The sequence below is a fragment of the Balaenoptera acutorostrata genome, chromosome 2 (genome assembly GCF_949987535.1).
Source record: "Balaenoptera acutorostrata chromosome 2, mBalAcu1.1, whole genome shotgun sequence".
NCBI classification, from domain to species: domain Eukaryota; kingdom Metazoa; phylum Chordata; class Mammalia; order Artiodactyla; family Balaenopteridae; genus Balaenoptera; species Balaenoptera acutorostrata.
In genome coordinates this window covers 176,628,402-176,654,592 of record NC_080065.1, presented here as the reverse complement: position 1 = coordinate 176,654,592, position 26,191 = coordinate 176,628,402, and the positions used below count along the sequence as shown (strand labels likewise).

Sequence of the window (26,191 nt, the reverse complement as noted above, 5' to 3'; positions counted from 1 at the left end):
CGGGGTAGCCAACTGACATTTCTCAGCAGCTGGCAAATCATGGTCCTGCCCTCACTGCCAAGAGTCCATCTGGGGCTGCCACTCCTCCCTCAAATCAGGCCAGCACAGCTGGCAGAGCACCTTGATCAAGCCACTCCTGCGTGCTCAGGAACCCAACTGCCAGGAAGCCAAAGAAGGAGCCCCCGGGCTGCCTTTTTTTTTTATACCCATCCTCAAAACAACCCCTACCCTTGAAGGCATTCTTTTGTGTGTGTGTAATGAAATGGAAAGGAGATTAGCGTGCAAGACACACAAACCTGGGTTTGAATCTCAGTCTGCCACTTCCCGGCTGTGTGACCTTGGACAAGTCACTTTCCCTCTCTGAGCCTCAGCTTCCTCATCTGGAAAATGGGTATAATGGTACCGCCTTGCCACAGACAGATTGAGTGACATTCAGAAGACTCACATATTACACCTAACATCATCCATCATGTTGGGCAGAAGTCACTGTCACTGAAAAATTCCTCAATAATCCAAAAAGGAGAATCTATACAATTCTATCTATGCAATAATTCCTAGATATGTTAAGCTTTGAAAGCCACTGAGGTAAAGTGAAAGGTAGCAGGGAGAAGAAAAATCCAGTGGGAATTTGTAAGCTTTTAACCCATTATGTTTTTAGAAATGTCACTAACTTCAAAAGGGGGTGGCAGGTGGGATATTCTGTAGAGTACCTGCTTGGCAGTAGGGCTTCCACTGTTCTAATGGCAATCAAGTTTCTTGCACCTTGATCTCCAGTCATGGTTGGAGGGTCATAATGAGACTAAGCCTTGATTCCAAAGATGAGTTGTGCAAGGGGCCACTGCCAGATGCAGAGAGCTTCCCCCAGGCCCACATTTTCCCAGAAGGCTCTTGAGAGTTGCCCCTTAATTTCATCCCAAATTGAAACTCTTAGCTGCTCCCCTTCTCCTTCATAACTTAGGGGGTAAAGCCAAGGCCGTAGTTACTGTGTATCACGCATCAGCACCCCAAAGGTCTGTTTTACAGATGAGGACAATAATTAAGGGCAGTGCTGGGAGTCAAACCCAGGTCCCCCTAACTCCAAAGCTCACCCCCTTCAAGACGTTCTAAAGGACTTCCCTGGCAGTCCGGTGGTTAAGACTCCATGCTTCTGATTCAGGGGCCACGGGTTTGATCCCTGGTCGGGGAACTAAGATCCCGCATACTGCAAGGCGTGGCCAAAAAAAAAAAAAAAAAAAAAAAAGACATTCTAAAAATTTCCAGTCCCAGAACCTCTGGAGAAAAGGGGTTTTCCTCCAGCTCTTGGCAGGGACCTTCAGTGGCGAATTCGCCTTTGGTAGTTGATAACTTTCGGGCTGTCCTGCTACTTGGAAATTCGGCTTTCTTGGTGCTGTTGGGCAGTGCCGGGGGCCAGCCAAAGGCAGGGGACGGAACAAGCGTCTTCCAGACGGAAGGATGGACACCGTCCAGAGCCACGAGCCTGAGGCGGCCCCTCCTGGTGCCCAGGCAGGGCAGGGGAGTGCTCAGGTGTGCGTGCATGTATGTGTGTGTTCTGTGTTCTTTCTTCTGAGGCCGCTTACGATCTGTCTCTCCCTCCGACGCCACGTCACCAGGAGCAGTACACGGTAAAGTGCCTCTCTCTCTCTCTCTCTCTCTCTCTCTCTCTCTCTCTCGTTCTGTCTCGTTCTCTGTGCCCTGATGCAGCCACACTGGTTCTGGGCCTGTTTCTGTAGCCTTGTGTCATTGCCACCGTCCTGTCGCTTGCAGTGACCAGAGTCCCCTCAGCCTGCTCCCCAAGGAGCAGGAGCCTGGAGGGGTCTTGGCCACTGCCTCTCATCAGGACCCACCATTTAGCCCAGTTCTTGGAAGGGAACATAAAGGGCGTGGAAGGGGGTCTCCCCATGGTCTTATTTCAATAGGGCAGACGAGCCGGATGGGTGGTTATCAGGGGAGTGAATGTCCAGCTTCCCAGATGGGAGAAGGGTGGACAGTCCAAACAACCAGGGCTTGGGCTTTAAGAGGAGTAAGTAACCCCCCCAACAGGAGCATCTACACTCTCAGCAAAGTGATTTGAAAATCTGGTTGTTTTCTGTGAGAACACCTTGATCAAGCCATTCCTGCATGCTCAGGAGCCAAACTGCCAGGAACACTCTCCTCGGTGTCTCAACAAACAGGATTGTTCTCAGCCTCTCCCAAGGGAGAAGTGCCTCCTAGGAGAGAGACCCCCAGAATGCCCATGGAGTCATTTTTAGATGAGTAGATGTGCCCCAGGAGGTGTGTTCCCAAATGTCAGCAGTTTGGCCCATCAAGATTTTAGGCAGTTCCACATACAACCTAGATGTCCACTTGCTTGACGTTTTTTTCCACCAACACATAGTCTAAACTTCATTTTAGTTTTGCTAGAACACTTTATGCCATCCCCTTACAACCAGTATTGTTAACCTCAGATAGAACAGGCAACCGCAAAAGTGAATCCAACAAGAATGAAACAGTTGCGTAGCAAGTTGTTACATTCAAGCTGGGTTCTTTGTTAAAAGGGAAATTAGTGAGCCTTAGGGAGGCATTAAAGACCTATGAACACATAGCAGAGACTTCGTCTCTGACCAAAACAGGAGGCCTGAAAGATAACTTGAAGAAAACATAGCTGTTTTCCCTGTGTGATCCCGTTACTTAATTGTGTTTGTGATCTGCCTGAAAATATCTCAGTGACTCTCCTGATGTGTGTCTCATACTTTGGGGGCACAGCCTTGAGATAATAATGATGACTTTGGTTTTAAAAAGAAAAAACCATGTTCAGACTGCTGAATCCTGGAGCACGGCTGTGCCCGGCAGGTTAAAGTCCAATTCTCTTTTTTCTCTGAAAGATGAGAAAAAGGAACCCTAAAAAAAGCAAATGTCACGAAGAATGTTTTTGCACCTGGATACCCGGACACACCACGGTGGGTGTTTCTGGGGCAGCTCTACTCATGACCCAAGAGGTAGCTGTAGGGAGATGTTTGCTAACTGGCCCCCAAAGAACTCTGATTTGGATCCATTCACACGTGTCCTGAAACTACACACCAGGCACATGCTGGGGGCAGAGACAAGAACCAAGATTAAAGGGAAAATGAACACATAGAAGAAGAAATCACAGTTTCACCTTTGAAGAGTTTTCTGTCTAAAGCCAGAAGCCAATGACAGGAGCAAAGGTGATTCTGAAACAGCACTGGGGTCTGGCAGAGCCCAGAGGCAACCAGTGGAGGCTGTCAGATGAAGGGACATTTACCTTGGGCTTTGAGGGCTGCATAGTTCTGTGAATGGAGAAGTGGAGGAAGGGCATTTTAACAGAGGGAAGAGAAGCAAAAGAGTGTGGCTGGGGCTTGGGGTGTGTAGTAATCAATGGGAATGCAAACAGAAAGGTAAGTTGGACTAGATTCGGAAGAGCCTTGAATGCCAAGCTAGGAGTTTGCACTTCTAGGAATTCAGTTGTTCCAGAAGGAGTCGGAGCAGGAGAGTGACATGGTCATTGGTTTTGGCCACTGCGTGCAGAAAAGATGCAAGAAGAGAGAGACAGGGAGTGGGGGGAAAGTTGGGAGGTGGATAATGGGGGTCTGACCTAGGATAGTGCCATGTGTAGGAGGGTGACCCTTTGGGGATGAGGATGGAGGGCAGGAGCTGAACACAAGTGCTGGGTTTCTGGCTTGGGCAGCTGGGTGGGTGGTGAGTTCCATTAATCACAAGCCTTTGATGGCCACACCCAATGCCCTCCTTTTGGGGGCGCTTGAATCATGGTTGGCTAAGGGTGTCATGACATCTGCAATGCTGACTCAGGCCCAGTAGACCCTGGACTGAACCTCTATGCAGCAATCTGACAAAGATGAGCTCAGATACCCTGAAAGAATGAGGCAGTGATTCGACATCTGATGTTCTGGTTCCTTCCGCTCCTGTGGGCTCAGGGAATATTGGGGCAGGGGGTGGGGGAAGGGAGTTCTGGTTGAAAGGCTACTTTAAGCATTTCCTGGATCCTGTTGGAAGAGGGAGGAATCCCATTTTCTAAAAGCTCACTAAGACCACCTCCAAAGAGAGCACACAGAGGGCAGCCAACTTCCTCGTGCTGGATCTAAGAGCCACCCCATGCAACTGCTCAGGCTCAGCCAGGGCCCTCAACAAACCCTGAGACCAAAACCACAAAGGGCCATCTACTCACTAGCTCTTGAGCCCAGATGTAGCAGGGGAGCTGACTACTCTTCTCCGGGAAGGACATGGCTATGCCAGGCCCACCCCAGACTCCTAAGCCTGGGAGGGTGGGGCCACTTGGGGCTGTGGACCACCCACCACCCACCCTGACCTTGGCTCCCTCTCTTCCCTTCTCCCCATTCTAACATCCCTCCACAGTGGCAATAGCAAAGGAAAGGACATCAACACGATTAAATCCCTCCGAGTCCTTCGGGTGCTACGACCTCTTAAAACCATCAAGCGGTTGCCAAAGCTCAAGGTGAGATTGGGGTATGTGGAAGATCTATCAGGGTTGCCACGTACAGTTGAGCAGGTTGCACACTGCTCAAGGACACTACATTGAAAGGGGTGCTGCTAACATCACAGCCATTATATATGGATATACTTATTACTACAACTCTCCAGTAGATGGCAGTAAAGTGAGTTAATGGAACAAAATCTGTATATCATGGTAATTTTCCAATAGATGAAATGTCTCTTACAAAGTTAAGATTCCCTTTTCTTAATTCCCATGAAGGCATCATGTGGATAAAACAGGGCGTAACCCTAATCTGGGAAGCATGAAACTAGGTTTCTGGTCCCACATAACCTTTAATTTTTCACCTGCCTATTCTGGGGTCCAATATCTCCTGTTCCAAAATAGCATGAACCACCAGAGTGAAGTAAGTCACAAAGAGAAAAACAAATATTGTATATTAACACATATATGTGGTATCTAGAAAAAATAGTATAGATGAACTATTTGCAAAGCAGAAATAGAGACACAGACATACAGAGAACAAACGTATGGATACCAAGGGGAAAAGGGGGGGGTGGGATGAATTGGGAGATTGGGATTGACATATATACACTACTATGTATAAAATAGATAACTAATAAGAACCTACTGTAGAGCACAGGGAACTCTACTCGGTGCTCTGTGATGACCTAAATGGGAAGGAAATCCAAAAAAGAGGGGATATATGTATATGTGTGGCTGATTCACTTTGCTGTACAGCAGAAACTAACACAACAGTGTAAAGCAACTATACTTCAATAAAAAATAAATAAATAAATGAAACTTGAAAAAAATAACATGAACCCGCATTTCCCAAAAGCTTGTTGTTTCAAAAAAAAAAAAAAAAAGGAAAGAAATGAAACCTAGTCATTCAAACACCCCTTTTCAATTTATGATGCACCTGAGGCTCACCTGTATTATCTCTTTCTTAATATGTTTCGTTAAGTCAAGTCACTTTAGTTTTTACTTAAGTGGATTTATTTTAAAAGGAAATGCTTGTCAAGTTTCTTAAGTTGGAAAACCAAAACCCACTGTTAATAGAAGGTAAAACTAAATATCTGTTCAAAATATAAGATAACTGTTATTAAAATCTAGCCCCAAAATAATTGCCTGACAAAGACTTTGAGCATGGATACTTGCTCTTTCTTGGTTAAAAAGGAAAAGTACAGGGACTTCCCTGGCGGTCCAGTGGTTAAGACTCTGTGTTCCCAATGCAGGGGGCACAGGGTCGATCCCTGGTCAGGGACCTAAGATCCTGCATGCCGCATGGCGCGGCCAAAAAAAAAGGAAAAGTATAAATGTTAGGTGTTAACACAGTAACAACTAAGGAAGACTTTCTCCTTCACTCAAAAGGATTGAAAGAATTAGAGAATAACTTTGCTACCATTGTGATTCAGTGTTACTTGGTCTTGGGCTCCTATAGGACCTAAAAGTACGTCTGATATCACCGGTGGTGTGCCCCTCCCCCATGATTTGGGAAATCATGATTCGAATGCCCCCTTTTTGTTGATGAATATTCAAAGAGGAAACGTGGCTGCCTTCTGAACGGTAAAGCTTGCTTGCACTGAGATTCGTGGGATCCAGAAGTAGTCGGTTCTGTGGCTCTTTCCCATTTTCTGGGTCACAGCCCCCTTTGAAAGCCCCATGAAAGCTGTGCACTCTCTCCCCCAGGGGAAGCCGGCGGAGCTAACGTGTGATTCCAGTAGGTTGACAGTCCTTGATGCTTACTTGTAGTTAAGACCCGCTGTGATTAATAGCAGAATGCAGTGGGGGACATTCCAGGCTGGGACCCCCCGCCTTCTCTGGAGGAGGATGGAAGGATTCCATCTTACGCAGGGCAGAATCTCCAGGGCACGTGAAGTCAGCTCGCAAATCCAGAGTGCCCCCGAGTGATCAGTGGGCAAAAGGGAGGGGACCACGACTCCAGATTATGGGGAAGGGAGTGACGTGAAGCAGGGACGCAGAATGAACAGGAAATGACGTCTCCATCGAGGACCTTTCCTCTTGCCCTGAAGAGCCATGAGCTTACCTTGGAGAAGAAGCGGCCCCATTTCCCAGGGGTTAAAACTGGGGGTTTTTGATGCATAAAAACTCAGAATTGGGTCGAGCCCCAAGATTTCTCAGAACTGCGTGGCCTTAACCGAGTGACTTGGATCATGTCCTTGCCTGGAAAATAGGAATAATGACAATACTTGGGTATTATGAGCTGCTGGAGGTGGAGGCTGGGCTGCTTCCCAGCCCCTCACGCTGTCCCTTCCACCCCACCCACCAGGCCGTGTTTGACTGCGTTGTGAACTCACTCAAGAATGTCTTCAACATCCTCATCGTCTACATGCTCTTCATGTTCATCTTTGCCGTGGTGGCCGTGCAGCTCTTCAAGGGCAAGTTCTTCCACTGCACCGACGAGTCCAAGGAGTTTGAGAAAGATTGCCGGTGAGTCTTGACCCTCCTAGGCCTCCCCATCGGGGCTGGCAGGTGGGGGGGCGGCCAGATGCGCCGGTCTCTTTGTAACCGAAAGTGGGGTCCTGGGGTCTGGCTGCTCGCCGCTCAAAAGCCAATAAAGAGGCAAAGTTGGTAGAAAGGAACGTTTGCTTTATTTTGGATGCTGGCAACTGCGGGCGGGTCGGGGGGTGGGGGTTGGTGCAGGGAGGGCAGACTCTCGTCCAAAGGCCAACTCCCCCACCCCGGCACTGACAACCAGTGGACAAAAGTTTTTATAGATGGAGAGAGGGAGCTACATGTAGAAACAGCACGGTCAGCTGTGACAGGCAACTTTTTTTTTTTAATTAATTTATTTATTTTATTCATTTATCTTTGGCTGCGTTGGGTCTTCGTTGCTGTGCGTGGCTTTCCCTAGTTGCGGCGAGCAGGGGCTACTCTTCGTTGCGGTGCATGGGCTTCTCATTGCCGTGACTTCTCTTGTTGCAGAGCACAGGCTGTAGGCGCGCTGGCTTCAGTAGCTGTGGCACGCGGGCTTAGTAGTTGTGGCTTGCAGGCTCTAGAGCGCAGGCTCAGTAGTTGTGGCGCATGGGCTTTGTTGCTCCGCGGCATGTGGGATCTTCCCGGACCAGGGCTCGAACCCGTGTCCCCTGCATTGGCAGGCGGATCCTTAACCACTGTGCCACCAGGGAAGCCCTGACAGTCATCTTGAAATTGGTCATGTGGTGGTCTGATCAGCGTCATCTTGATTGTTTTAAGTACAGTCAATCTTCAGTTCCAGGGTCAGTTTTTTCCCGTTTCCTTGAGGCCAATTCTCAGAATTGTGGCAGCTTATGTAATGGCTACAGTCTGGTCATCATGTAGTTGACTTCTTCCACCTGCTGGGGTTTCAGTATCTATGAGACAGATCAAAGGATATGGCTCAGAATATTATCTATAGCCCTTGAGAAGGAACTAAAGGCCCTTGACTATGCTTAATGACTAAACTATTATTATTTGATCTCCTTTGACTGTTTTCCTTTGCTTCTGCATTTTCTCACTTTTCTGATTAAACTCATTCTTTGGCTAAAGTGTTTGCACAGACAAAAGGCAGGCTGAGGACATGGCGGGGGAAGGACCATAGGGTCCTGCTCCATTTCATCCTGGGCTTGGAAACTGAGGTGTTGGGCGTTGGGGGTGACCCGATTACAACCAGCTTGGATCTGTAAGTAGAAAGAAAGACAGTTTTGGAATAGGAGTCTCTGACCCATGGCTTTAGGATGAGCCATAAGCTGGTTGCTTAACTTTTGAGTTGCCACCTTTGTCAAGTAGGGGATATTAATACACATCTCGGTTCCCTTGTATGAAACCTTTATAGGCAGATGTGTTTCAAAATTCAGAATACTTTGAGATTTTTAGAAAAACTGTGGGGTGCATGTCCCACATAGCACATAACACAGTTAAATTAAGGCAGCCCTGTGATCAAATGCAATATTTCTGCCTGGGAACATACAACTATTTACACCAAATGGGATAAATAACAAGTCGAAAGAGCCTCACATCCAGTTGGGTCAGGTTTTGTTGCCAAACGCGTTAGATCAGAGATGGGCAGACTTTGTCTGTCAGGGGCCAGATAGTAACTATCTTTGACTTTGCATACACTTTCCATTGCACCTAGTGCAACTCCAAAGCAGCCGCAGACAATAGGTAAAAGAATAGGCATGGCTGTATTCCAATCAAACTTTCTTTCTGGAAACTAAAATTTGAATTTCTTATCATTTTTATCTGTCATGAATGAATTCTTTTAGTTTCAACCATTTAAAACTATAAACAACCATTGCTTAGCTTGTGGGCCACCCAGAGACAGATCCAGATTTGGTCTGCAGGCTGCAACTTGCCAACTGCCGGATTAGGAAAAAATGTTTGGTTTTCAGAGCTTTCTGGATTTTGGAATTGTGGCTAAGGGCCTGTGGACCTGAAATCCCCCCACCTTTGGGTCATCCTCATGACGGAAAATTCTGGACTCAGTCCAGGAAAGTGCTGCGCCTCTCACTAACCAAGCACTCAGTCAATATTGCTTTTGTCACTAGTATAAACGGTTACTATGCACCAAAGGGCAGCCGGTGGTTATTTTGGTGGCGGGTTCCTGGATTTGGAAGGATCCCAGGCATTGGGCTAGGAGTCTGGGGCTAACCTTTGTTTCCTACCCTGAGAAGGGGCAGCGAGCGGCTGCCCCCCTTGGCCTGATGAACCCAGTAATGTGCCTGTCTCCCTCCCTGCTCTCAACTGCCCCCCAAACCTGAGGCTCCCACCCTTGGGTCTAGAAGTGTTCAAGTTGGAAAAGGATACAAGATTCTGAGTTGGCTCTCCCACTGGACACAGGGCTGTGGCATAATCTGTGGATTTATCTCCAAATGGATGCACACAAGCTCCAGGGAGAAACGGGCTTCCTGGGCTGTGGGAAGCAGCGTGGGCTGGTGAGCCCCTCTTCCTCCTCCTCCTCCGTCTCTCTGGTGGCCACATACGGGTGTCCCCCCATTTACTAATGGTCCCCACTTTCTGTGGCAGCGGCAAGTACCTCCTTTATGAGAAGAACGAGGTGAAGGCGCGGGACCGAGAGTGGAAGAAGTATGAGTTCCATTATGACAACGTGCTATGGGCTCTGCTGACCCTCTTCACCGTGTCCACGGGAGAAGGCTGGCCACAGTAAGTGGTCCAGTCAGAAAGCCCCACGGGAGGAGCTCGGGGGCCTCCAGGGAGCAGGAGAGGAAAGGGTCCAAGAGCCCAGTGCTGAGAAAGGTCTGAGGGAGGGAGGGGTTTGCTCCTGGCTTCCAGAAGTGGGGACAATGCAAGAGGCACCAGATGTCAGATGCAAGTGGGGACAATGCAAGATGCAAGACGTCAGCAGAACAGCATCCCCCATATGTGGTTGGGCTTCTCGGGGCAGAAATCCAGCGGTTGCTTGGCTTGCCAACCCCTTGAGTGTACGGGGCTGTGTGCTCCCAGAACAGGCACCGTTTCTAATTTACAGAAAGGCTGCATGTACGTACACATGCGGTCACATCCTCTTAACCCTGCCGGTGCTGGTGAACAAAAACCTCCAAGCCAGGGGGGTGTGAACCTGGCATTTTCCAAGTCGGTTTGACCACAGGACGCATCTGTCCCAGACAGGGCTAAGGCTGGGGTGACACGGGTGAGACTGACTTGTGCAAGTCCAAACTTTAATTCTTTTTTAAGTTTTTTTTTGTTTTGGGGGTGTTTTTTTTGGGGGGGTGGTTTGGCCACGGTGCGTGGCATGTGGGATCTTAGTTCCCCAACCAGGGATCAAACCTGCGCCCCCTGAATTGGAAGCACGAGTCTCAACCACTGGATTGCTAGGGAAGTCCTCATGATTTAAATTTTTGAGATTTTGTTCATCAGGGGCTTGGGGGCATTTCTTTTGAGTTTTTAAAATATGACAGGAAATACTAAATATTACAGTGAAATGTTATTTATCTCAATTACTGAGGGGTTTGACACCCCCTGAATTTGTGCCCATGGCAAGTGCCTCTCTCGCCTCCCCTTAGTCCCGGTCCTGCTCTCAGAGGTGTCGGCTGAACGCAGGCTGAAGGTTTGGTAGATTCCAGCGTGTGCCTTCAACATGCTCACCTCCCTCCCTCGCTCAGCAAACACCCCAGCCCACACATGCCTGTCTGATCACCCATGCGCACACCCGGGATCCACACACTCAGGGCCAGTGCTAGCCCTTCAGGCACCTTTGAACGAATTTTTAAAGACACCCATTCCTCAACAGACTTTACTTCCATCTGTCAGAAAAGCGTTGCAATATACTTAATGATCTTGCTCAAAAAAAGGCACTTTATGGCCACCTGCCAAAAAGTTGTCACCATTAATACACAGATCTATCAGGTCTACAGTATGAACGGTGCCCCTCAGATGCAGAGCACTTGAGCAGTGCGTGATCTGTGCGGATGTACAGGGCGGCCGCGCATACACTCACTTCCATGTGCATCCTCATTACCCCTCCTTGGCGCCCACGACCACCTGTGCTTAAATATTCACACACACACACACACACGCACACACATACACCTGCCTCCGTGACCCCCTACTCACTCCCATTCATCACCACAAACCTAGTTACAAATCCCACCTTGGCCGCACCTGAGTGGGTGATCTACAGCCGAACCTCAGTTTCCTTGTGTGCAAAACGGAGCCAGTAATAACCTCCCTGAGAGGGTTGCTGGGGAAATGAATAAAATGTTGAACATCATTTCTGGCACGTAACAGGCCCTCAATACAGGGCAGTAGAGGTAACTGACATTGCTGTCAACACTCCCCACAGGCAAAAGAGGTGGGAAGATTACGGCTTCATAAAGTAACCACAGTGACTGCAGTCAGAAAACAGGGATGACTCTTCATTTCTTTTCTGTTTCCTCTTAATATTTTCCTCCATTCCTGTTCCCCTGTCTCACTTTCCCCCTCTCCCCACCCGGGTCCTCACAGGGTCCTCAAGCACTCCGTGGATGCCACCTTTGAAAACCAGGGTCCCAGCCCTGGGTACCGCATGGAGATGTCCATCTTCTATGTCGTCTACTTTGTGGTGTTCCCCTTCTTCTTTGTCAATATCTTTGTGGCCTTGATCATCATCACCTTCCAGGAGCAGGGGGACAAAATGATGGAGGAATACAGCCTGGAGAAAAATGAGGTACCACTTCCCACTTACATCCCCACTTAAAAACTGACACCCCCCCCATCACACATGCACACACACACACACACACACACACACACACACACACAGAGGAACCAGTTTCTGGGGGCATCTGGGGAGGGACCAGCAACATTCTCCAAGCAGAATCCAGTCTGCATGAAGGGCAGCCCTTCATGGGGTTTCCAGAGGAAAACACATCAGAGAGAAGTTGTGTATGTATCAGTCAGTTTGGACTAGGTTATGATGCAGTAACAAGCAGCCCTCACATCTCAATGCCAGATATCCACAAAGGAATTGGACTGCATGTCCAAGTGGCTCTGCTCCATGTCATCTTTATTCTGGTTCCCCTCTAAGATGCTTCAGATAAAAAAGAGAGAATGGCAAACCATGGTCCACCTCTTGTGGCTTGTGCCCAGAAGTGGCATGTGTCACTTCTCACATTTCATTAGCCAGAGCTAGTCACATGTCTGATGTCAGTGGGGCAGGGAAGTATAATCTCCCCCAGGGAGGGGTGGTGAATATTTACGAATGAAAATCCAGTCCACCAGAGAGTATAGGCATGACCCTTTGCTTCTCTAGAATCATCCAAGCTAGGTGGAGGACCTAGAATGCATTCTTCCTCTGCTTTGTTGGCCTCTAAGACTAAATAACTATTATTCCTCCCTGTCTCCTTCCCTCAAAGAGAAGGAGAAGCAAAATAGTCGGTAAGAAAGAATGGTTAGGCTTCACAACATGGATGGACCTAGAGATTATCATACTAAGCGAAGCAAGTCAGAAAGGGAAAGACAAATACCATATGGTCTCACTTTATGTGGAATCTAAAATATGACACAAATGAACGTATCTATGAAACAGAAACAGATTCATTGACATAGAGAACAGACTTGTAGTTGCCAAGGGTGGGGGCGGGGGCGAGGGAAGGATTGGGAGTTGGGATTAGCAGAGGGAAACTATTATATATAGGATGGGTAAACAACAAGGTCCTACTGTATAGCACAGAGAACTATATTGAATATCCTGTGATAAACCATAATAGAAAAAAATATGAAAAAAGCAACTGAATTGCTTTGCTGTATAGCAGAAATTAACACAGCATTTTAAATCAACTATACTTCAGTAAAATTTAAAAAAAGAATGGTTAGGCTTCAATGTCAGACTCTGGTTGAAATTCAAGGTTCGCCCACTAGGCAGCCGTGCCACGTCAGGCTCAACCTCTCTGAGCCTTTATTTTCCTCATCTGCAAAGTGGGGGCTACTGATAGTACCCATCGATCATGTTTGCTAAGGGGATTCAATGAGGTAACGGGGGAGTGTCAGCACAAGGTTTGGCCGATGGTAATTTCTCAAGGAGCTGTAGCTGTCGGGAGAAGAAAACATTCATGGCGAGGAGCTTATGGGGGGTGTGGGGTGGGCAAGAGAGGCAGACATCCAGGCAGACGTGCAGAAGAGCTGCATCGAATGAGATGGGGGGGTGCTGGGTGTCCAGCCGCCTCTCTCCTGCCTCAGGCCCTCACACTGCTGCGCTCTCTCCCGCAGAGGGCCTGCATTGACTTCGCCATCAGCGCTAAACCCCTGACCCGACATATGCCCCAGAACAAGCAGAGTTTCCAGTACCGCATGTGGCAGTTCGTGGTGTCCCCGCCTTTCGAGTACACCATCATGGCCATGATCGCCCTCAACACCATCGTGCTCATGATGAAGGTGAGTCCCCCCTCCCCCCAGGCACTGCTTAATCCCCACCACACCCCTGCCCCACGCAAAACAGAACCGGCTGCGAGTTTCCCAGGCAGACCACACTCTGTGTCACCGCCAAGCCCCCGCTCCTGCTCTTCCCTCTGCCTGACACACGGTTCCCACCGCTTTGTCTGGCCAGCCCCTTCCAGCTGCCCCTGCAGAGCCCTTCCTCTAGGAAGCCTTCCCTGACCTCCCAGGACCGCATGAGGTGTTTGCAAGCATCCTGTCTGTTATCTCACGTGCCACGATACCAGTGTTGGGTTGCCTGATAGTCTGCCACCTGCCTGTGAGCTCCGAGGGGCCAGACAAGCACTGATCACCCCTGAATTTCAGGGGTTCAGAGAGGGCCTAACTCAGAGGGAACAAGAGCCCCTTGATAAATGTTTGATGAAAGAAATGAGGAGGGAAGGGCACGTAAAGACCCTGCGAGCCTCGGGGCCGTGGAGCCTCTTCAGGGTGAAAAGTCAAAACCTTTCACCCTGTGCTTTGGAGACCAAAAGCCTGAATTTGAGCCCAGCTCTGCCATTTAATTCACCATTTAACCTTGCACTAGTGACCAGTGGCATCTCAGGGCCTCAGTTTCTCTATCAATAAAATGGGAAGGATAATAATAGCACGTTCCTTGCCGCCGGTAGGGATTAGGATTGAATAAGAAATTTCCTGTGAAGACGTTAGCACATTTCTCGATTCTTAAAAACACTCAACAAATTTAGCTGTTGAATTTTTTGAACTGGTAAAAAAGCAGTGCCTGTATTCACCTGAAAATTCATCTCCGTAAGCGAGTTCTTTGTCTTTTCATTGTTAGGAACATAACAGTTTCAAACAAACAGAAGAGAGAGAGATAGAACAGCACAGCCCTTCTCAAACTGCTCACGGATCAGCTGGGCATCTTGTGAATCTGCAGATTCTGGTTCAGCAGGTCTGGGTGGGTCTGGGACTCCACAGTTCTAACCAGCATCCCGGTGATGCAGATGCTGTAGGTCCTTGGACCACATCCTGAGCATCCAGGCGCTTGTGAATACCCAGTCTCCGTCACCCAGAGTTACCCATTGGGAACATTCTGCTATGTTTGCTTCATCTATTTTTTTCTCATTTGTTTAAAAATTGAGGTGAAATTCACATAACGTACAGTTAACCATTTTAAAGTGTACAATTCAGTGGCATTTAATACATTCACGATGTTGTGCAACCACCACCCCTATCTATTTCCGGAACATTTCCGTCACCCCAAAAGGAAACCCATCCCCGTTACCAGTGACTCCCTATTCCCATTCCCCCAGCCCCTGGCAACCACTAATCTGTGTTCCATGGATGTACCTATTCTGGACATTTCATCTATTTTTTAAAGTGTTTTAAATGATAGACTCCACACTATTTCACGCTTAAATTCTTCAGTGTGCTTTCCAAAGTAATCAGAACATTTTCCTACATGTTCTTATGCTTGACAAGATTAGTGTTAACACCGTAAGATCCATATTGAAGTGTCCCCAAAACGTCTTTTACAGTAAGTTGTTTTTTGAGCCAAGATCTAAATGGCTACACATGGTCTCCAGTTTTTTGTTTTTAAATCTCCGTCCTCTGCCCCACCCCCCGACCCCCCACCACCCTGTGCTGTTAACTTTTTGAGGAAACCAGATGAGTTGAATGAAAACTGTCCCACCTCTGGGTGCATTGGTTTACTCCATCTGCTGGATTTCCTGTAACCTGGTAGTTAGATTTAAAGGTTATCGGTTCAAATCTGATTCGCTTGGGCAAGAGTCATAAGCAGTCAGAATAGCGGTTACCTCTGGGGTGGGTGGGTTATCAACTGGGAAGGGGTGCAAGAAAACTTTTGGGAGGGGTGCTGGAAATGTTCTAAATCTTGGTCTGGGAAGTGGTCTCATAGGAGTGTACAGGTAAGAATTAAAAAAGACATCTGGAAGGAAAAAAAAAAAGAAGAAATGACTGCAAAGAGGATGCTGTAGCCATCCTGCATCCCATCAGGAGGCCCATCGACAGGGCCAGGCTCTCCCGGGATCTCGGCTGCTAAGATAGGACTCAAGAAAGGAATTTTTGTTTTGACCTGAAAAGAGTAGCCCAGCCAGTGAAGAGCTTGCCTGGGGCGCAGGCTGGCTCCACAGGACATCAATAGGGAACCCAAGTGTCCGAGTCCTGCCTGCCCCGGGGAAAGGGCTGCCACGAAGCCACCCCAGCCCCGGTCCTCAACACTGTGCCCACTGACCCCACTGCTCTCCCTCCTTCCTTCTCTAGTTCTACGGGGCCTCTGTCGCTTATGAAAATGCCCTGAGGGTATTCAACATTGTCTTCACTTCCCTCTTCTCTCTGGAATGTCTTCTCAAAGTCATGGCTTTTGGGATTCTGGTAAGTCCAGCCTTGGAGCTAGAGCTGTGGGTTAAGGGAAAGCCCAGAGGGGCACTGGGTGCTGGGTGGTGGTCTCCCCACCTGGCCCCTCTGCCCCCAGCCCCAGTGGTGACTTGAGCATCTCTCCGATGTGCACAGATTCTACTTAAGGCGTTCTTGTACTTACCAAGTAACACCAAACTCTGTGTCAGGCACATATCTATTATTAAATGATGCGATGAGAGGGGTAATGATTCATTCTGGAGATAAGGAAACTGAGATACAGACAGGCCAAGTCCATAGCGTTCAAACTGTTCTAGCCACAATCGCAGTAAGAAATACACTTTGCAATGAAGCCCAGTACTCAGACGTACAAACAGACAACCCAAATGAAATATTCACAGAATCTGTATCTCCCCTTAGCACATGCCCTATACTCTGAAGTTGTCTATCTCCTTGATTCCATGTCCCCCACCTCCCGCTTTTTTTCCCCCCCCGGCGGCACGGCATGGCACTTGGGATCTTAGTTCCCCCGACCAGGGATCAAACCCACGCCCCCTGCAGTGGAAACGCAGTCTTAACCACTGGACCGCCAGGGAAGTCACGCCCCTCCTTTTTTTTTTTTTTTTAATTTATTTATTTATTTATTTATTTATTTATGGCTATGTTGGGTCTTCGTTTCTGTGCGAGGGCTTTCTCTAGTTGTGGCAAGCGGGGGCCACTCTTCATCACGGTACGTGGGCCTCTCACTATCGTGGCCTCTCTTGTTGCGGAGCACAGGCTCCAGACGCGCAGGCTCAGTAGTTGTGGCTCACGGGCCCAGTTGCTCCGTGGCATGTGGGATCCTCCCATACCAGGGCTCGAACCCGTGTCCCCTGCGTTGGCAGGCAGATTCTCAACCACTGCGCCACCAGGGAAGCCCACGCCCCTCCTTTTTTAATGCAGTTCATGACCTACTAACTTGATTTCGTCTCCCACTAATGCAAGTGGTCTTAACCTGAGGCCCATTGACCCCCTAAGGGATCTATGGATGTAGGGTGGGGTGAGGGAGCCCAGGAAATAAGAGGTGAAAAAAATTACATCTTTATTTTTCACCAGCTGCTAACTGGACTTTTGCTTTTCCTTCCATCCTGAAAGTAGACAGCAAACCCCCGCAGGATTACCAATATGATCTGTGTCACTGATAAAAATCAGATGTTCTCATATCGCATCCCAGAGGTTGCAGGTAAGTCAGCCCTCCATATCCACAGGTTCTGCATCCACGGAGTCAACCAATTCGATTGGCAATTGGTTGAATCCACAGATGTGGGACCCGCGGATACAGAGGCCTGACTGTAAAGGACTTGAGGATATGCTTAGCCCACCTCTCTGAAGAGAATGACCTGCAGCCCATGGTGTCAGCAGACCGAGGCTGGGGTCATACCTCGGCTTCCCAAGGTGGTAAAAGCTGTCGGCTTTGGCACCAGAAAGACCTCGAGTCCAGTCGTATCCAGGCTGTGTCACCTCACCTCTCTCTCCTGCATTGCAAGAAAGGCCCGTCCTCTGCCTCTCCTTCGAAAGAGCTCTTGCAAACCCCAAATGCAAATAACGTGTGTCTGGAGACTGAGGGTCCAAGCCTGACATGTTGCGAGCGCTCAGTAAATACCAGAAAGTGTTACAATAAAGCTCATCACCTGACCTTTCTCCTCCAAAGCAGTGGCTACCAAGCCTGCAACCCATCAGAAGCACTTAAAGTTGAATGATGCCCCAGACCCACCTCAAGAGATCCTTATTCATTTGGTTGGGTGGGAGCCCCTGAATCTGTATTTTTCATGAGGACACCCAGGGGAACCCAACATACAGCCTGGGCCATTGGGCCCTGCACTGAGGACCAGCCAGGCAGGGGGAGGCACCCTGCAGTCAGGACAATAGCACCAACTCAGAGTTCCAGTCCTGGGGATGCCACCTATGGGCTGTGTGACCCAGAACAGGTCACAGAACATGTAACCGGGCTCTCGGGTACCCATGCCTGGGTGTGAGTCCTGCCTCAGACCCTTTCTAGCTGCGTGACCGCAAGCAAGGCCCTTGGCCTCCTTGCTCCTATGTATACATCTACAAGATGGGAGAACCACATATCCAGCCTCCCAGGGCTGAGGGGGGTGTGAGCACAAGCCCAGGCACAAGCCCTGCCCAATGCAGCTGTCTTGCAATTTTTTTTTTCATTCCCACTCAATGGTCTGGTGGTGAAGTGATGCATTCTACCAGGGGCTGGGACTCCATCTCCTCCGCCCCTGACAATCCTGCAGGGTTCTGCACTAAGCCTCCCCCTGCAGTTTTAGATGAAGCCCCAAGTTCCCCCATGTGGAGTTTAAATGATAGAGGGGCTATCCAGGGGCTTGAGACCTGTAGCCAAACACCTATAAAGTTGTCCTCGTTTGTGTTCCCCTAGAGGTAGAGCCTGAGACAAACTTGAATGCAAGCAATTTATCTGGGAGGTGACTCCGGGAAGCCCCGTAGGGGAAAGAGGGAGTGAGACAGGGAAGGGAAGGCAGCCGGTACAGGGTGTGTAGGTGAGCAGGTTACCTATGGGTGTAACTGGGATGCAGTTCCATGGAGGACCTCTGGGGTGCAGCAGAGAGCACATACTCAGGTCATGTCACCCATGGCGGGGGAGCTGGAGTGTTTATTCTCCAGTGCCCATCAGTTATAGTCGAGGGCTGCTCCCACAGGAGCTGTTAATTCCCCTGTGCAGCTAGAGAAAGCCCCTGGGCAGAGTAACAAGGTTACACAGTCAAAATATGAGGGGATATGGGTAAGGCCCCAGCAGCACCTGCTAAAATACCAAAAAGTGCCAGTGGAACCTGCACTCCTTTTAGACAATCATAAAACAACATCCATCTATTGAGCACCTACTATATACCAAACCCCACACTCAGTGACTCACATTCATTATCAGATTGTTGTTATACCTTTATCTTCCAGAAGAGGGCCCTGAGGCCCAAGCAGTCCAACTCCGAGGACATTTGATTCGTACATGCTAAAAGAATTTGATCCTGGGAAGCACAGATCCAAAGCCTGTGTCCTTCTCTGTGAGGCAGAGGGGCTGCCACTGGGTCAGATGCTCAGGGCAGAAGATGACTGCTCAGAATGGGGCCCAAGCCCCGACATGACCTCTGCTTTTGTGAGGTTGTTGGGAAGGCCTGTGTTTAGCATGGGTCCCACCAAGCCTTGAGGGAAGGGCCGTCTATTTGAGCCAGACCCTTAGATCCAGGTAGGGGTGCTACTCATTGTGGGCTCAAACAGTGTGAAATATTTCAGTATTTTTTTTTAATATTTATTTATTTATTTGGTTGCACCGGGTCTTAGTTGTGGCGGGCGGGCTTCTTAGTTGTGGCATGCAAACTCTTAGTTGCGGCATGCATGTGGGATCTAATTCCCTGACCAGGAATTGAACCCAGGCCCCCTGCATTGGGAGCGTGGAGTCTTAACCACTACGCCACCAGGAAGTCCCAGTATTTCAGTATTTTAACAACAACATACTGTACCTGTGTGTCCCACTTGAGCCAGAACCCAGCCCAGGGATATACCAGTCAGGATAGCTCAAGTTAAGCTGTGGTAACAAACACAGCTTTGTTGCTCCAATCAACAAAGGGTTTACTCAGAGACCCGGGCTCACTGAGCAGCCGTCATCTGGAACATTACTGGTCACCAGGTCCAGGGTTAAGAGAGTTCTGGCGGGTCCTGCACTGGCCAGAAAGTGACTCACGCTGCCTCTGTTCACGACCCATAGGCTGTAACTAGACACACAACCTTATCTAACCACAAGGGGGCCAGGAAGTGTAGCCTCATGTATGCCCAGAAGGCCTCTGCACCCTTGTTCCTATCCCCCTTCTCCAGATTAGGAAGTGGAGGCACAGAGAGGTTAAGTCACTGACCCACAGCCACACAGCTGGATGGTAGCAGAGCTGGCATGTGAACCCAGAGGCTGCTGTCTTAGCAAGTGTGCTATAAGCACGGTCTTGATTCAGCAGGGTCCTGTCCATAGACTCTGGGCTTGCCCAGACCTGGGTTCAAATCCTGACTCTTCACCTCTGTGCTGCCTGAGGTGAGCATCTTTGCTCTCTGAGCCCCAGTCGCCTTATATAAAATGGGTGATAAACCTTCCTTCCGAGGGTCTTCATGAGGATCCCAGTGACATCATTTATGAAGCATCTGAGGTCTCAGAGAGCCCTTGGAACTGTTGGAGAAACAGGGCACAGCCCAGAAAGGCAGCCCTCCCCCACAATAGAGCTGACGCGGCACCCGGAGACCCCCCTCTGGGGCCAAGCAAGCCGTGGGAAGGCTGGGGGGGTCCCAGGGAGGGGGGACTCGGAACAGATGATACTGAGCAGCCCATCCAGCAATATTTTGCTGATTGAATGACTGTAACTGTCCCGGGCACTTGACTGCTCTGCAGCTGTGCCCCGAACGGGCCCCCTGGGCTGGACGTGGGGGCCGGCCGTGGAGCCCTATGTCGGCATCTCTATCTTGTGGGTCCCCGTTCTAGAATTATTTCCGCGATGCCTGGAACATCTTCGACTTTGTGACTGTTCTGGGCAGCATCACCGACATCCTGGTGACCGAGTTTGGGGTAAGTTTCCCGCCGGCTTCTCTCTGGGCAGTTCCTGGCTGGGCTGGGAGGGGCGGGGCAGAGGTCATCAAGAAGCAGTGGGTCCCGACAGCCACAGCTGGCTCAAGCCAGCGCTGGACCATAACCAAAGAGGGAGAAGTGGGGTCCCTGGGAGCAAGGGCAGCCCCTTAAGAGGGTGATGCGGGGAGACGGGGGTGTCGAAGCCACGGCCGTGGGGCTAGCGCTGCAACGTGAACTTCCCTGCCTCTTGGCTACCGACTTACGATTAAATAATGTGGATGAGCTCATTGAGAAAACTGAGACACTTAAAGGATCCCAAGGCTGAGCCCCACCCCCCAAACACCACACAGTGTTGGGGGCCCAGAGGGAACCAGCTTCAAGTCCATTCTGCTTGAACTAAGCATCTTCTGGCTCACGGGGAGGAGGGAGCCATGGCCCTTGGGTTAACGGGGGGACACCATTCCCAGGACCTTAGGAGGGTCCCTGGGACATGTGTCTTCCTCTATCCCCAGGCCTGGGAGGTTCCCAACGTGGTGGGGGGGGGGGGTCTCTGGACCTCGCTGTGGTGGTCCCTCACAGGACCACATCGTCTGGAAGACGCAGGTCCCAGAGCTCCTGCCCCACACCCCCTCCCTGGCCATTTGCCAGTGAGCCTAGGCTTGAGGGCCCTGGGGAGGCTGTGGGAGGATAGGAGGTCCCCACAGGCGAAGCAGAAGGGCAAAGAGTGTCAGAGCCGAGGGCCGGGGGTGGTAACAACCTTGTCATAATAACAATAATAAAAGCTGACAGGGACGGCCAGGCACTGTGCCAAGCGTTTTACATGGATTAGCTCGTGGTACAGGTCGGGGGCTCAGCATATAAAAGAATTCCTTTAGAGGGTTCAACTGAAGGGATCCAAAAGCAGAGACTGTTCACAGAGCGGAGGGGAAGGGACCCAGCACCCAACCACCGTGGGGAGCTGTTACCTGCCCAGGTGCTGAAGTCAGAGAGGGGCCGCCTGGTGGGAGCTGTGAACGTGCAGGGACAGAGCTCCTGCCAGAGACAGGGCCAAAGCAGGCATGGAGCATCGGGGAAGAAATACCCCTACCTTTCTCTCCTGCCACCCTCTATCTCCTGCCAGCCACTTCCATTGGCCAAGCCCAGCCAGAAAGGAGCCAGAAGGCCAGAGAGCCAGGGTGATGCTGAGAACAGGCAGAGGAGAGCAGAGAATAGATCTGGGTGGGGTGGGGCCCGAGGAAGAGGGTGTTGTCCCATTTCACAGATGAGGAAACTGATGCTCAATGCTGAGGAGAATGAGGGACCTACTTAAAGTCATGCAGCCAGACCTGCTGACTCCTGAGGGCACACTGGTGTTCCCTGGGGCGTCCCTAACTGAGCCCCCAGCAGCAAAGGGATCAATTGGCCCACTCTTCTATCCTGGAAGCCTGATAGGATTGGGAAGCTACACAGAAGAGGGGCCATTCTCTGACGCATCCCCCATACCCCCACCCAAGTGGTATCCTGGCCACAATTCTTTGCCTTCAGCTTCAGTGAACCAGAAGTTGCCCCTTCCCCCGTCTCACCCCTGACACCTTCCTCTAGAGAGGTCATGCCCAGCTGTGGGCTATCCCCATTGGGGTGCCCCCACCTGGCCACTGTCCCCTAGCAGAGGGCCAGAGCTTAGACCTCATCTTCTGTCCTAAGTTTCTAAGAGATCTGGAGGTTCTCCTGGCAGTCAAAATATCTTGCCATCCAGCTGAAGACAAGACAGCCTTGAACCAATATCCCTCTGGGTCAAGAGGTTAGAAGGGGTGACCCACCACCCCAGTAGGGCAGGTAGAGGAAGTTGATTGAAGCTCTAGTTGCCAGTAAGAGATCTGTAAGACTGGACCCCAACGGCTTGTTCTCCTGGCTGCAAGATATGGGAGGGCAGGAGGATGGGGCAGGAGAATGGGGCACGGAATCCAATTCAGGGATATCAGGACTATTGCGATAGTCAAACAGCCCTCCCCTATGAGCTGTTAGACCCTGGGTAACTTGTACTACCTCTTCTCGTCCTGTATTTGGGACTAACCTTCATAACCAACCTCATCAGACCCTTGCAAGCCTCACATTCATTCATGCATTCATAGAAGCATGCATTAAGCACCTGCTGTATGCCAGGCATTGTTAGAGGTGCGGAGAACAGAGCAAAACAGACAAGAATGCCTGCCCCCAGAGGGCTGACATTCTAGGGCAAGAGATGGCAACTTTGAACAAATCAGAGCAATTGACGTAAAGCGCTTGGCACAGAACCTGCCAGGAATTAGTTCACGAATGGTGGTTATTAGTATTGCTATTGCTGTTATTACTGTGAACGTACTTGGATTGCGGTTTGTTAGGCAGCCCCTCAGCCCTGAATTATAATCATTTGGCGGGAAAGCTAGAGGGTGGGCATTTGGACCCCTTTAGGAGGATAAACACCCGACCTGGAGGTGGGGAAGGTTTGCCCTGCTAGGCAAGGAGCCCTCAGCAGCCCCTTTGTGCCTCCCAGGTAAGCCCACTAAGTCTGAGGCCAGACAGAGCTCAGCCAGGCTGAGGCAAGGGGAGCCAGACCATTGGGAGGGCAAGGCCCCCAGGGTTTGGGGGGAGGGGGAGAGGGTGTGAGGCCCACCGGGCCTCAGCTGCCACCCACAAGTGGCTGGGGTGACGTGGGTTTGCCCTGCGTGCGATGCATAATGACTGTGTTTCTTGTCTTGTCTCTTTTCATGCCTGCTCCTTAAACTGTATATTGGCACAACGCCGTCTGAAAAACTCATCCAATCAAAATGCACTATGAAATTCATTTGTTCATCCATGACGTGGTCTGTGTGTTCATACACCAATGACTATCTCCCAACCCACCACCACCACCCCCACTCCCCGCCCGGGAACCGAAACCCATTGGTTTTTTTGGCACTGGTTACAAATCAACCTAAAAAAACGCTGAACACGCCTCCCCAACTGCCCCCGCCCGCCTGCTTCCCCTCCATCTTCAACATCTGCATCTAGAATCCGGTTGGTCTTACTTCTTTCTGAAGTCTAAATGCCTTACATTAACTGTGAACGCATCTTCTCGCATCAGCATTGCATGTCACGCCCTGGGCTTTCTAAACTTGGATTGCCTGATGCACCCCCCCCATCCCCACCCCCGTATGTCTGTCCATCTCTCCAAACCCTCCCGACCCGCCCCCCCACCCCGCCTTGTTCCTGCAGCCTCTCTTCCTCTGGTTGGTATTGGGTTCTGAATTAGGGTTTTCTGTTTGGGTTGGCTTGTGTCTTCTGCAGAGAAAAGGATGGGTTTGCCCCATGCAACACCTCCAACAGGACGGGTTGGCTGCCTGAGTCTCCCACCCCATTCCTTACACACAGCCCTGTACTCAGAGCCATCAGGCACTCTCTCACACCACTCCTGTCCCTGGTTAACGCCATGGATCCCGGGGCCCCAGGAAAGCTCCAACAGTCCTCACCCCATTCCAAGCCCACGAGCTCTTCGGGATTGACCAGCAGCGATGTAAATCTCCAAGTCTGATGGAGGGGGTCTGAGGGCCTTGCAATGTGCAGGCAAAGACGCTCAAATGAGGGGGACTCAGAATGGCCAGAACTGGTTCTGGCTGAACGGCCAGGACTCAGGTCTGGCTGCTTCCAGATGGACCGGCCAGCTGGTGCCCTCTCCTGGAGCCCTGATCTGCATGTACTCTTGTTCCCCTACCCCGACCCGGACACGATCACTAAACACATGTGCTCTCTCCTCTTTCCTGTTCAGTCTCTGACTCTCGTTCCCTCTTTCTCTCTGTCTCTGTCTCTCTCTCTCCCTTTCTCTTTTTTTGCTCTTGCAATCTCCCTCTCTTGATCCTCCCCCACCTCCTGACACACACACATACACATGCACACACTATCCCTCCCTTCTGTTATATCCATCCACCCTGCAAACCCACACCCCAACCCTGGATGCACCGTGTCCATCTCTCCCTCGCCTCACTTATTCGGCTCTCTGCACACTTGCACACTCCTTACTCTGTTAAATCTCACCTGCCTCTGCCCCTCCCCCACCATCCTCTGAGCCCCTTTGAAGGACCCGCAATGGCATCTTTGCACCGGGATCCCTCCCCTGCTAGCCATACACAGGCACTCATCCACCAAACATTTAATGAGCCCCAATTCGGTGCCACAGATGGAGGGTTGGGCAGAAGGGGACACCATCACTGCCCCCACCCCCTGTGTCACCTACAGTCAGGTGGGAGGAGGCAGGCATTGGTCAAATAACCCCTGAAACCCACTTGAAATTGTAACTGTGCTGCAAGCTGAAGGATGAGCAGCGTTAACAACGTGGAGAGGGGGAGAAAAGGGCATTTGAGGCCCAGGATAGCATGTGCAAAAGTCCTGTGGCAGGTCGGAGCACGCAGGGGTCAGGGTCTGTGAGTGAGAGGGTGTGGCTGGAGCAAAGAGCAGAGGAAGGCTGACCCAGAGAGAGTAAAGAGGGCAGAAGGGGACAGGACCTTGGGGCCTTGTTGTGGGAGCCTGGGAGGATTTGGAGCAGGGGAGGCGTGATCGGAAGTGCGGTTAGACCAGACCCTGCAGCTGCAGAGCAGGGAGTGGGTAGGCAGCGGGCTGGGCTGAAAGTGAGCACCAGGAATCCCAAGGAGAGATGACAGCAGGGGAAGCAGGAGCCGTGGGAGGACTGGCCGTCTGAGCAGGGAGCTCTCCAGGACCTGGAGATGGGCTGGGTCTGGGCTTTGGGGAGAGAGGTGCCTGGAGGACTTGAGTCTGGCTTGAACTGGGAGATGGAAGTTAGGGAATGCCAGGAGAGGGCCAGGTTAGGGGAATAGCACAAGGGTGGGCACAGTGGGCTTGAAGTGCCCTGAAGGGCACCCCAGAAGAAGTCAGGTAGGCGGTGGGTTAGTGGGTCTGGAGTGCAGAGGCAAGATCTGGGCTGGAGGTGGGGTCTGCGAGTGCAGGACTTCTCTGGAACCCTCAGGAGGGTGGTCTCCATGTCCTTCTGAGTGCTCGCACCCCTGAACACAGCAAGCCTTCCAGGGCCCACATCACTCCCCTTCAGCCTAGAACCAGGAAGCACTGGGCAGGGTTGGAGGAGAGGACAGCTGTCCTTCCTGGCTGTGGACAAAAAGATGGAAGCTAGGAAGAAGAAAGTCGGAAGTTCTGGGAGCACTTGAAGGACTCTATGCAAACCCAGGAGGAGATGGAGGGGTGGATGAGGGCAGACTAGAACCTTCCCCTGCCCTGTAACCTGGACCTCTTTCATTTCCACCCCTACTTCCCCCATGTGTCTCCTGTGTCCCTGGCCCCAAGAAGCGCAGCATGCTCTCTGCACGCGTCTCCCTGCAAACCCCCCTTCTTTCTCCTGCGTGGTGGCAGTCCCTATGGCCCCGCTCTGCCCCGAGACCCCCAGAGGCTGCTTCCAGGGCCCGCCTGACTTTGCATGGGTCCACATGTTATGCCCCGCCCCGTGAAGGGATGGCTTGTACTCTGGGGATGGACGGGAGGGGACTGGGGACACCTGGGCCATCGGCCCTGTCCCCAGATGGAGCTGGGTGGCCAGGCAGGGCTGGGAGTCAGGTCAACAGGGCACGGAGGGTGACCGTCAGCCAAGCTGAGTTTGGGGGTTTATTCGAGGCACTTGAGAGATTCTCACAGTGGTTAGGCCCCAAATGTGGTCAGGGTAGGATCTCCACACCCCTCCCCCATCCTAGAGGCCTAAGGGTCAACTGATGTGTCCCAGAGAGCATCCTAGACTTTTCCAGAAAACCCAGAGGCCTCTTGCCAACCTCAGAAATTCCTTGAAACCCCTCTCCCTGCCTCTCAGTTCCCAGGCCAGCAGAGCTAGCTAGATCCAGTGGCTGGGAAGCCCTCAGGAACCACCCAATAGGATG

General features: G+C 50.8%; 1 protein-coding gene across 8 annotated transcripts in view; it reads left to right on the top strand.

Annotated features, from left to right (window-relative positions):
- Nucleotides 1-26,191, top strand: part of CACNA1A (calcium voltage-gated channel subunit alpha1 A) — a 242,651-nt gene that overhangs the window by 186,999 nt on the left and 29,461 nt on the right. For all 8 annotated transcript variants that reach the window (XM_057540773.1, XM_057540775.1, XM_057540779.1 and 5 more), the window contains 7 exons: nucleotides 4,372-4,471; nucleotides 6,762-6,922; nucleotides 9,476-9,613; nucleotides 11,414-11,615; nucleotides 13,157-13,321; nucleotides 15,605-15,715; nucleotides 20,220-20,303. In XM_057540773.1, the coding sequence (XP_057396756.1) occupies nucleotides 4,372-4,471; nucleotides 6,762-6,922; nucleotides 9,476-9,613; nucleotides 11,414-11,615; nucleotides 13,157-13,321; nucleotides 15,605-15,715; nucleotides 20,220-20,303 (961 nt within the window). The remainder of the gene's footprint in view (nucleotides 1-4,371; nucleotides 4,472-6,761; nucleotides 6,923-9,475; nucleotides 9,614-11,413; nucleotides 11,616-13,156; nucleotides 13,322-15,604; nucleotides 15,716-20,219; nucleotides 20,304-26,191) is intronic.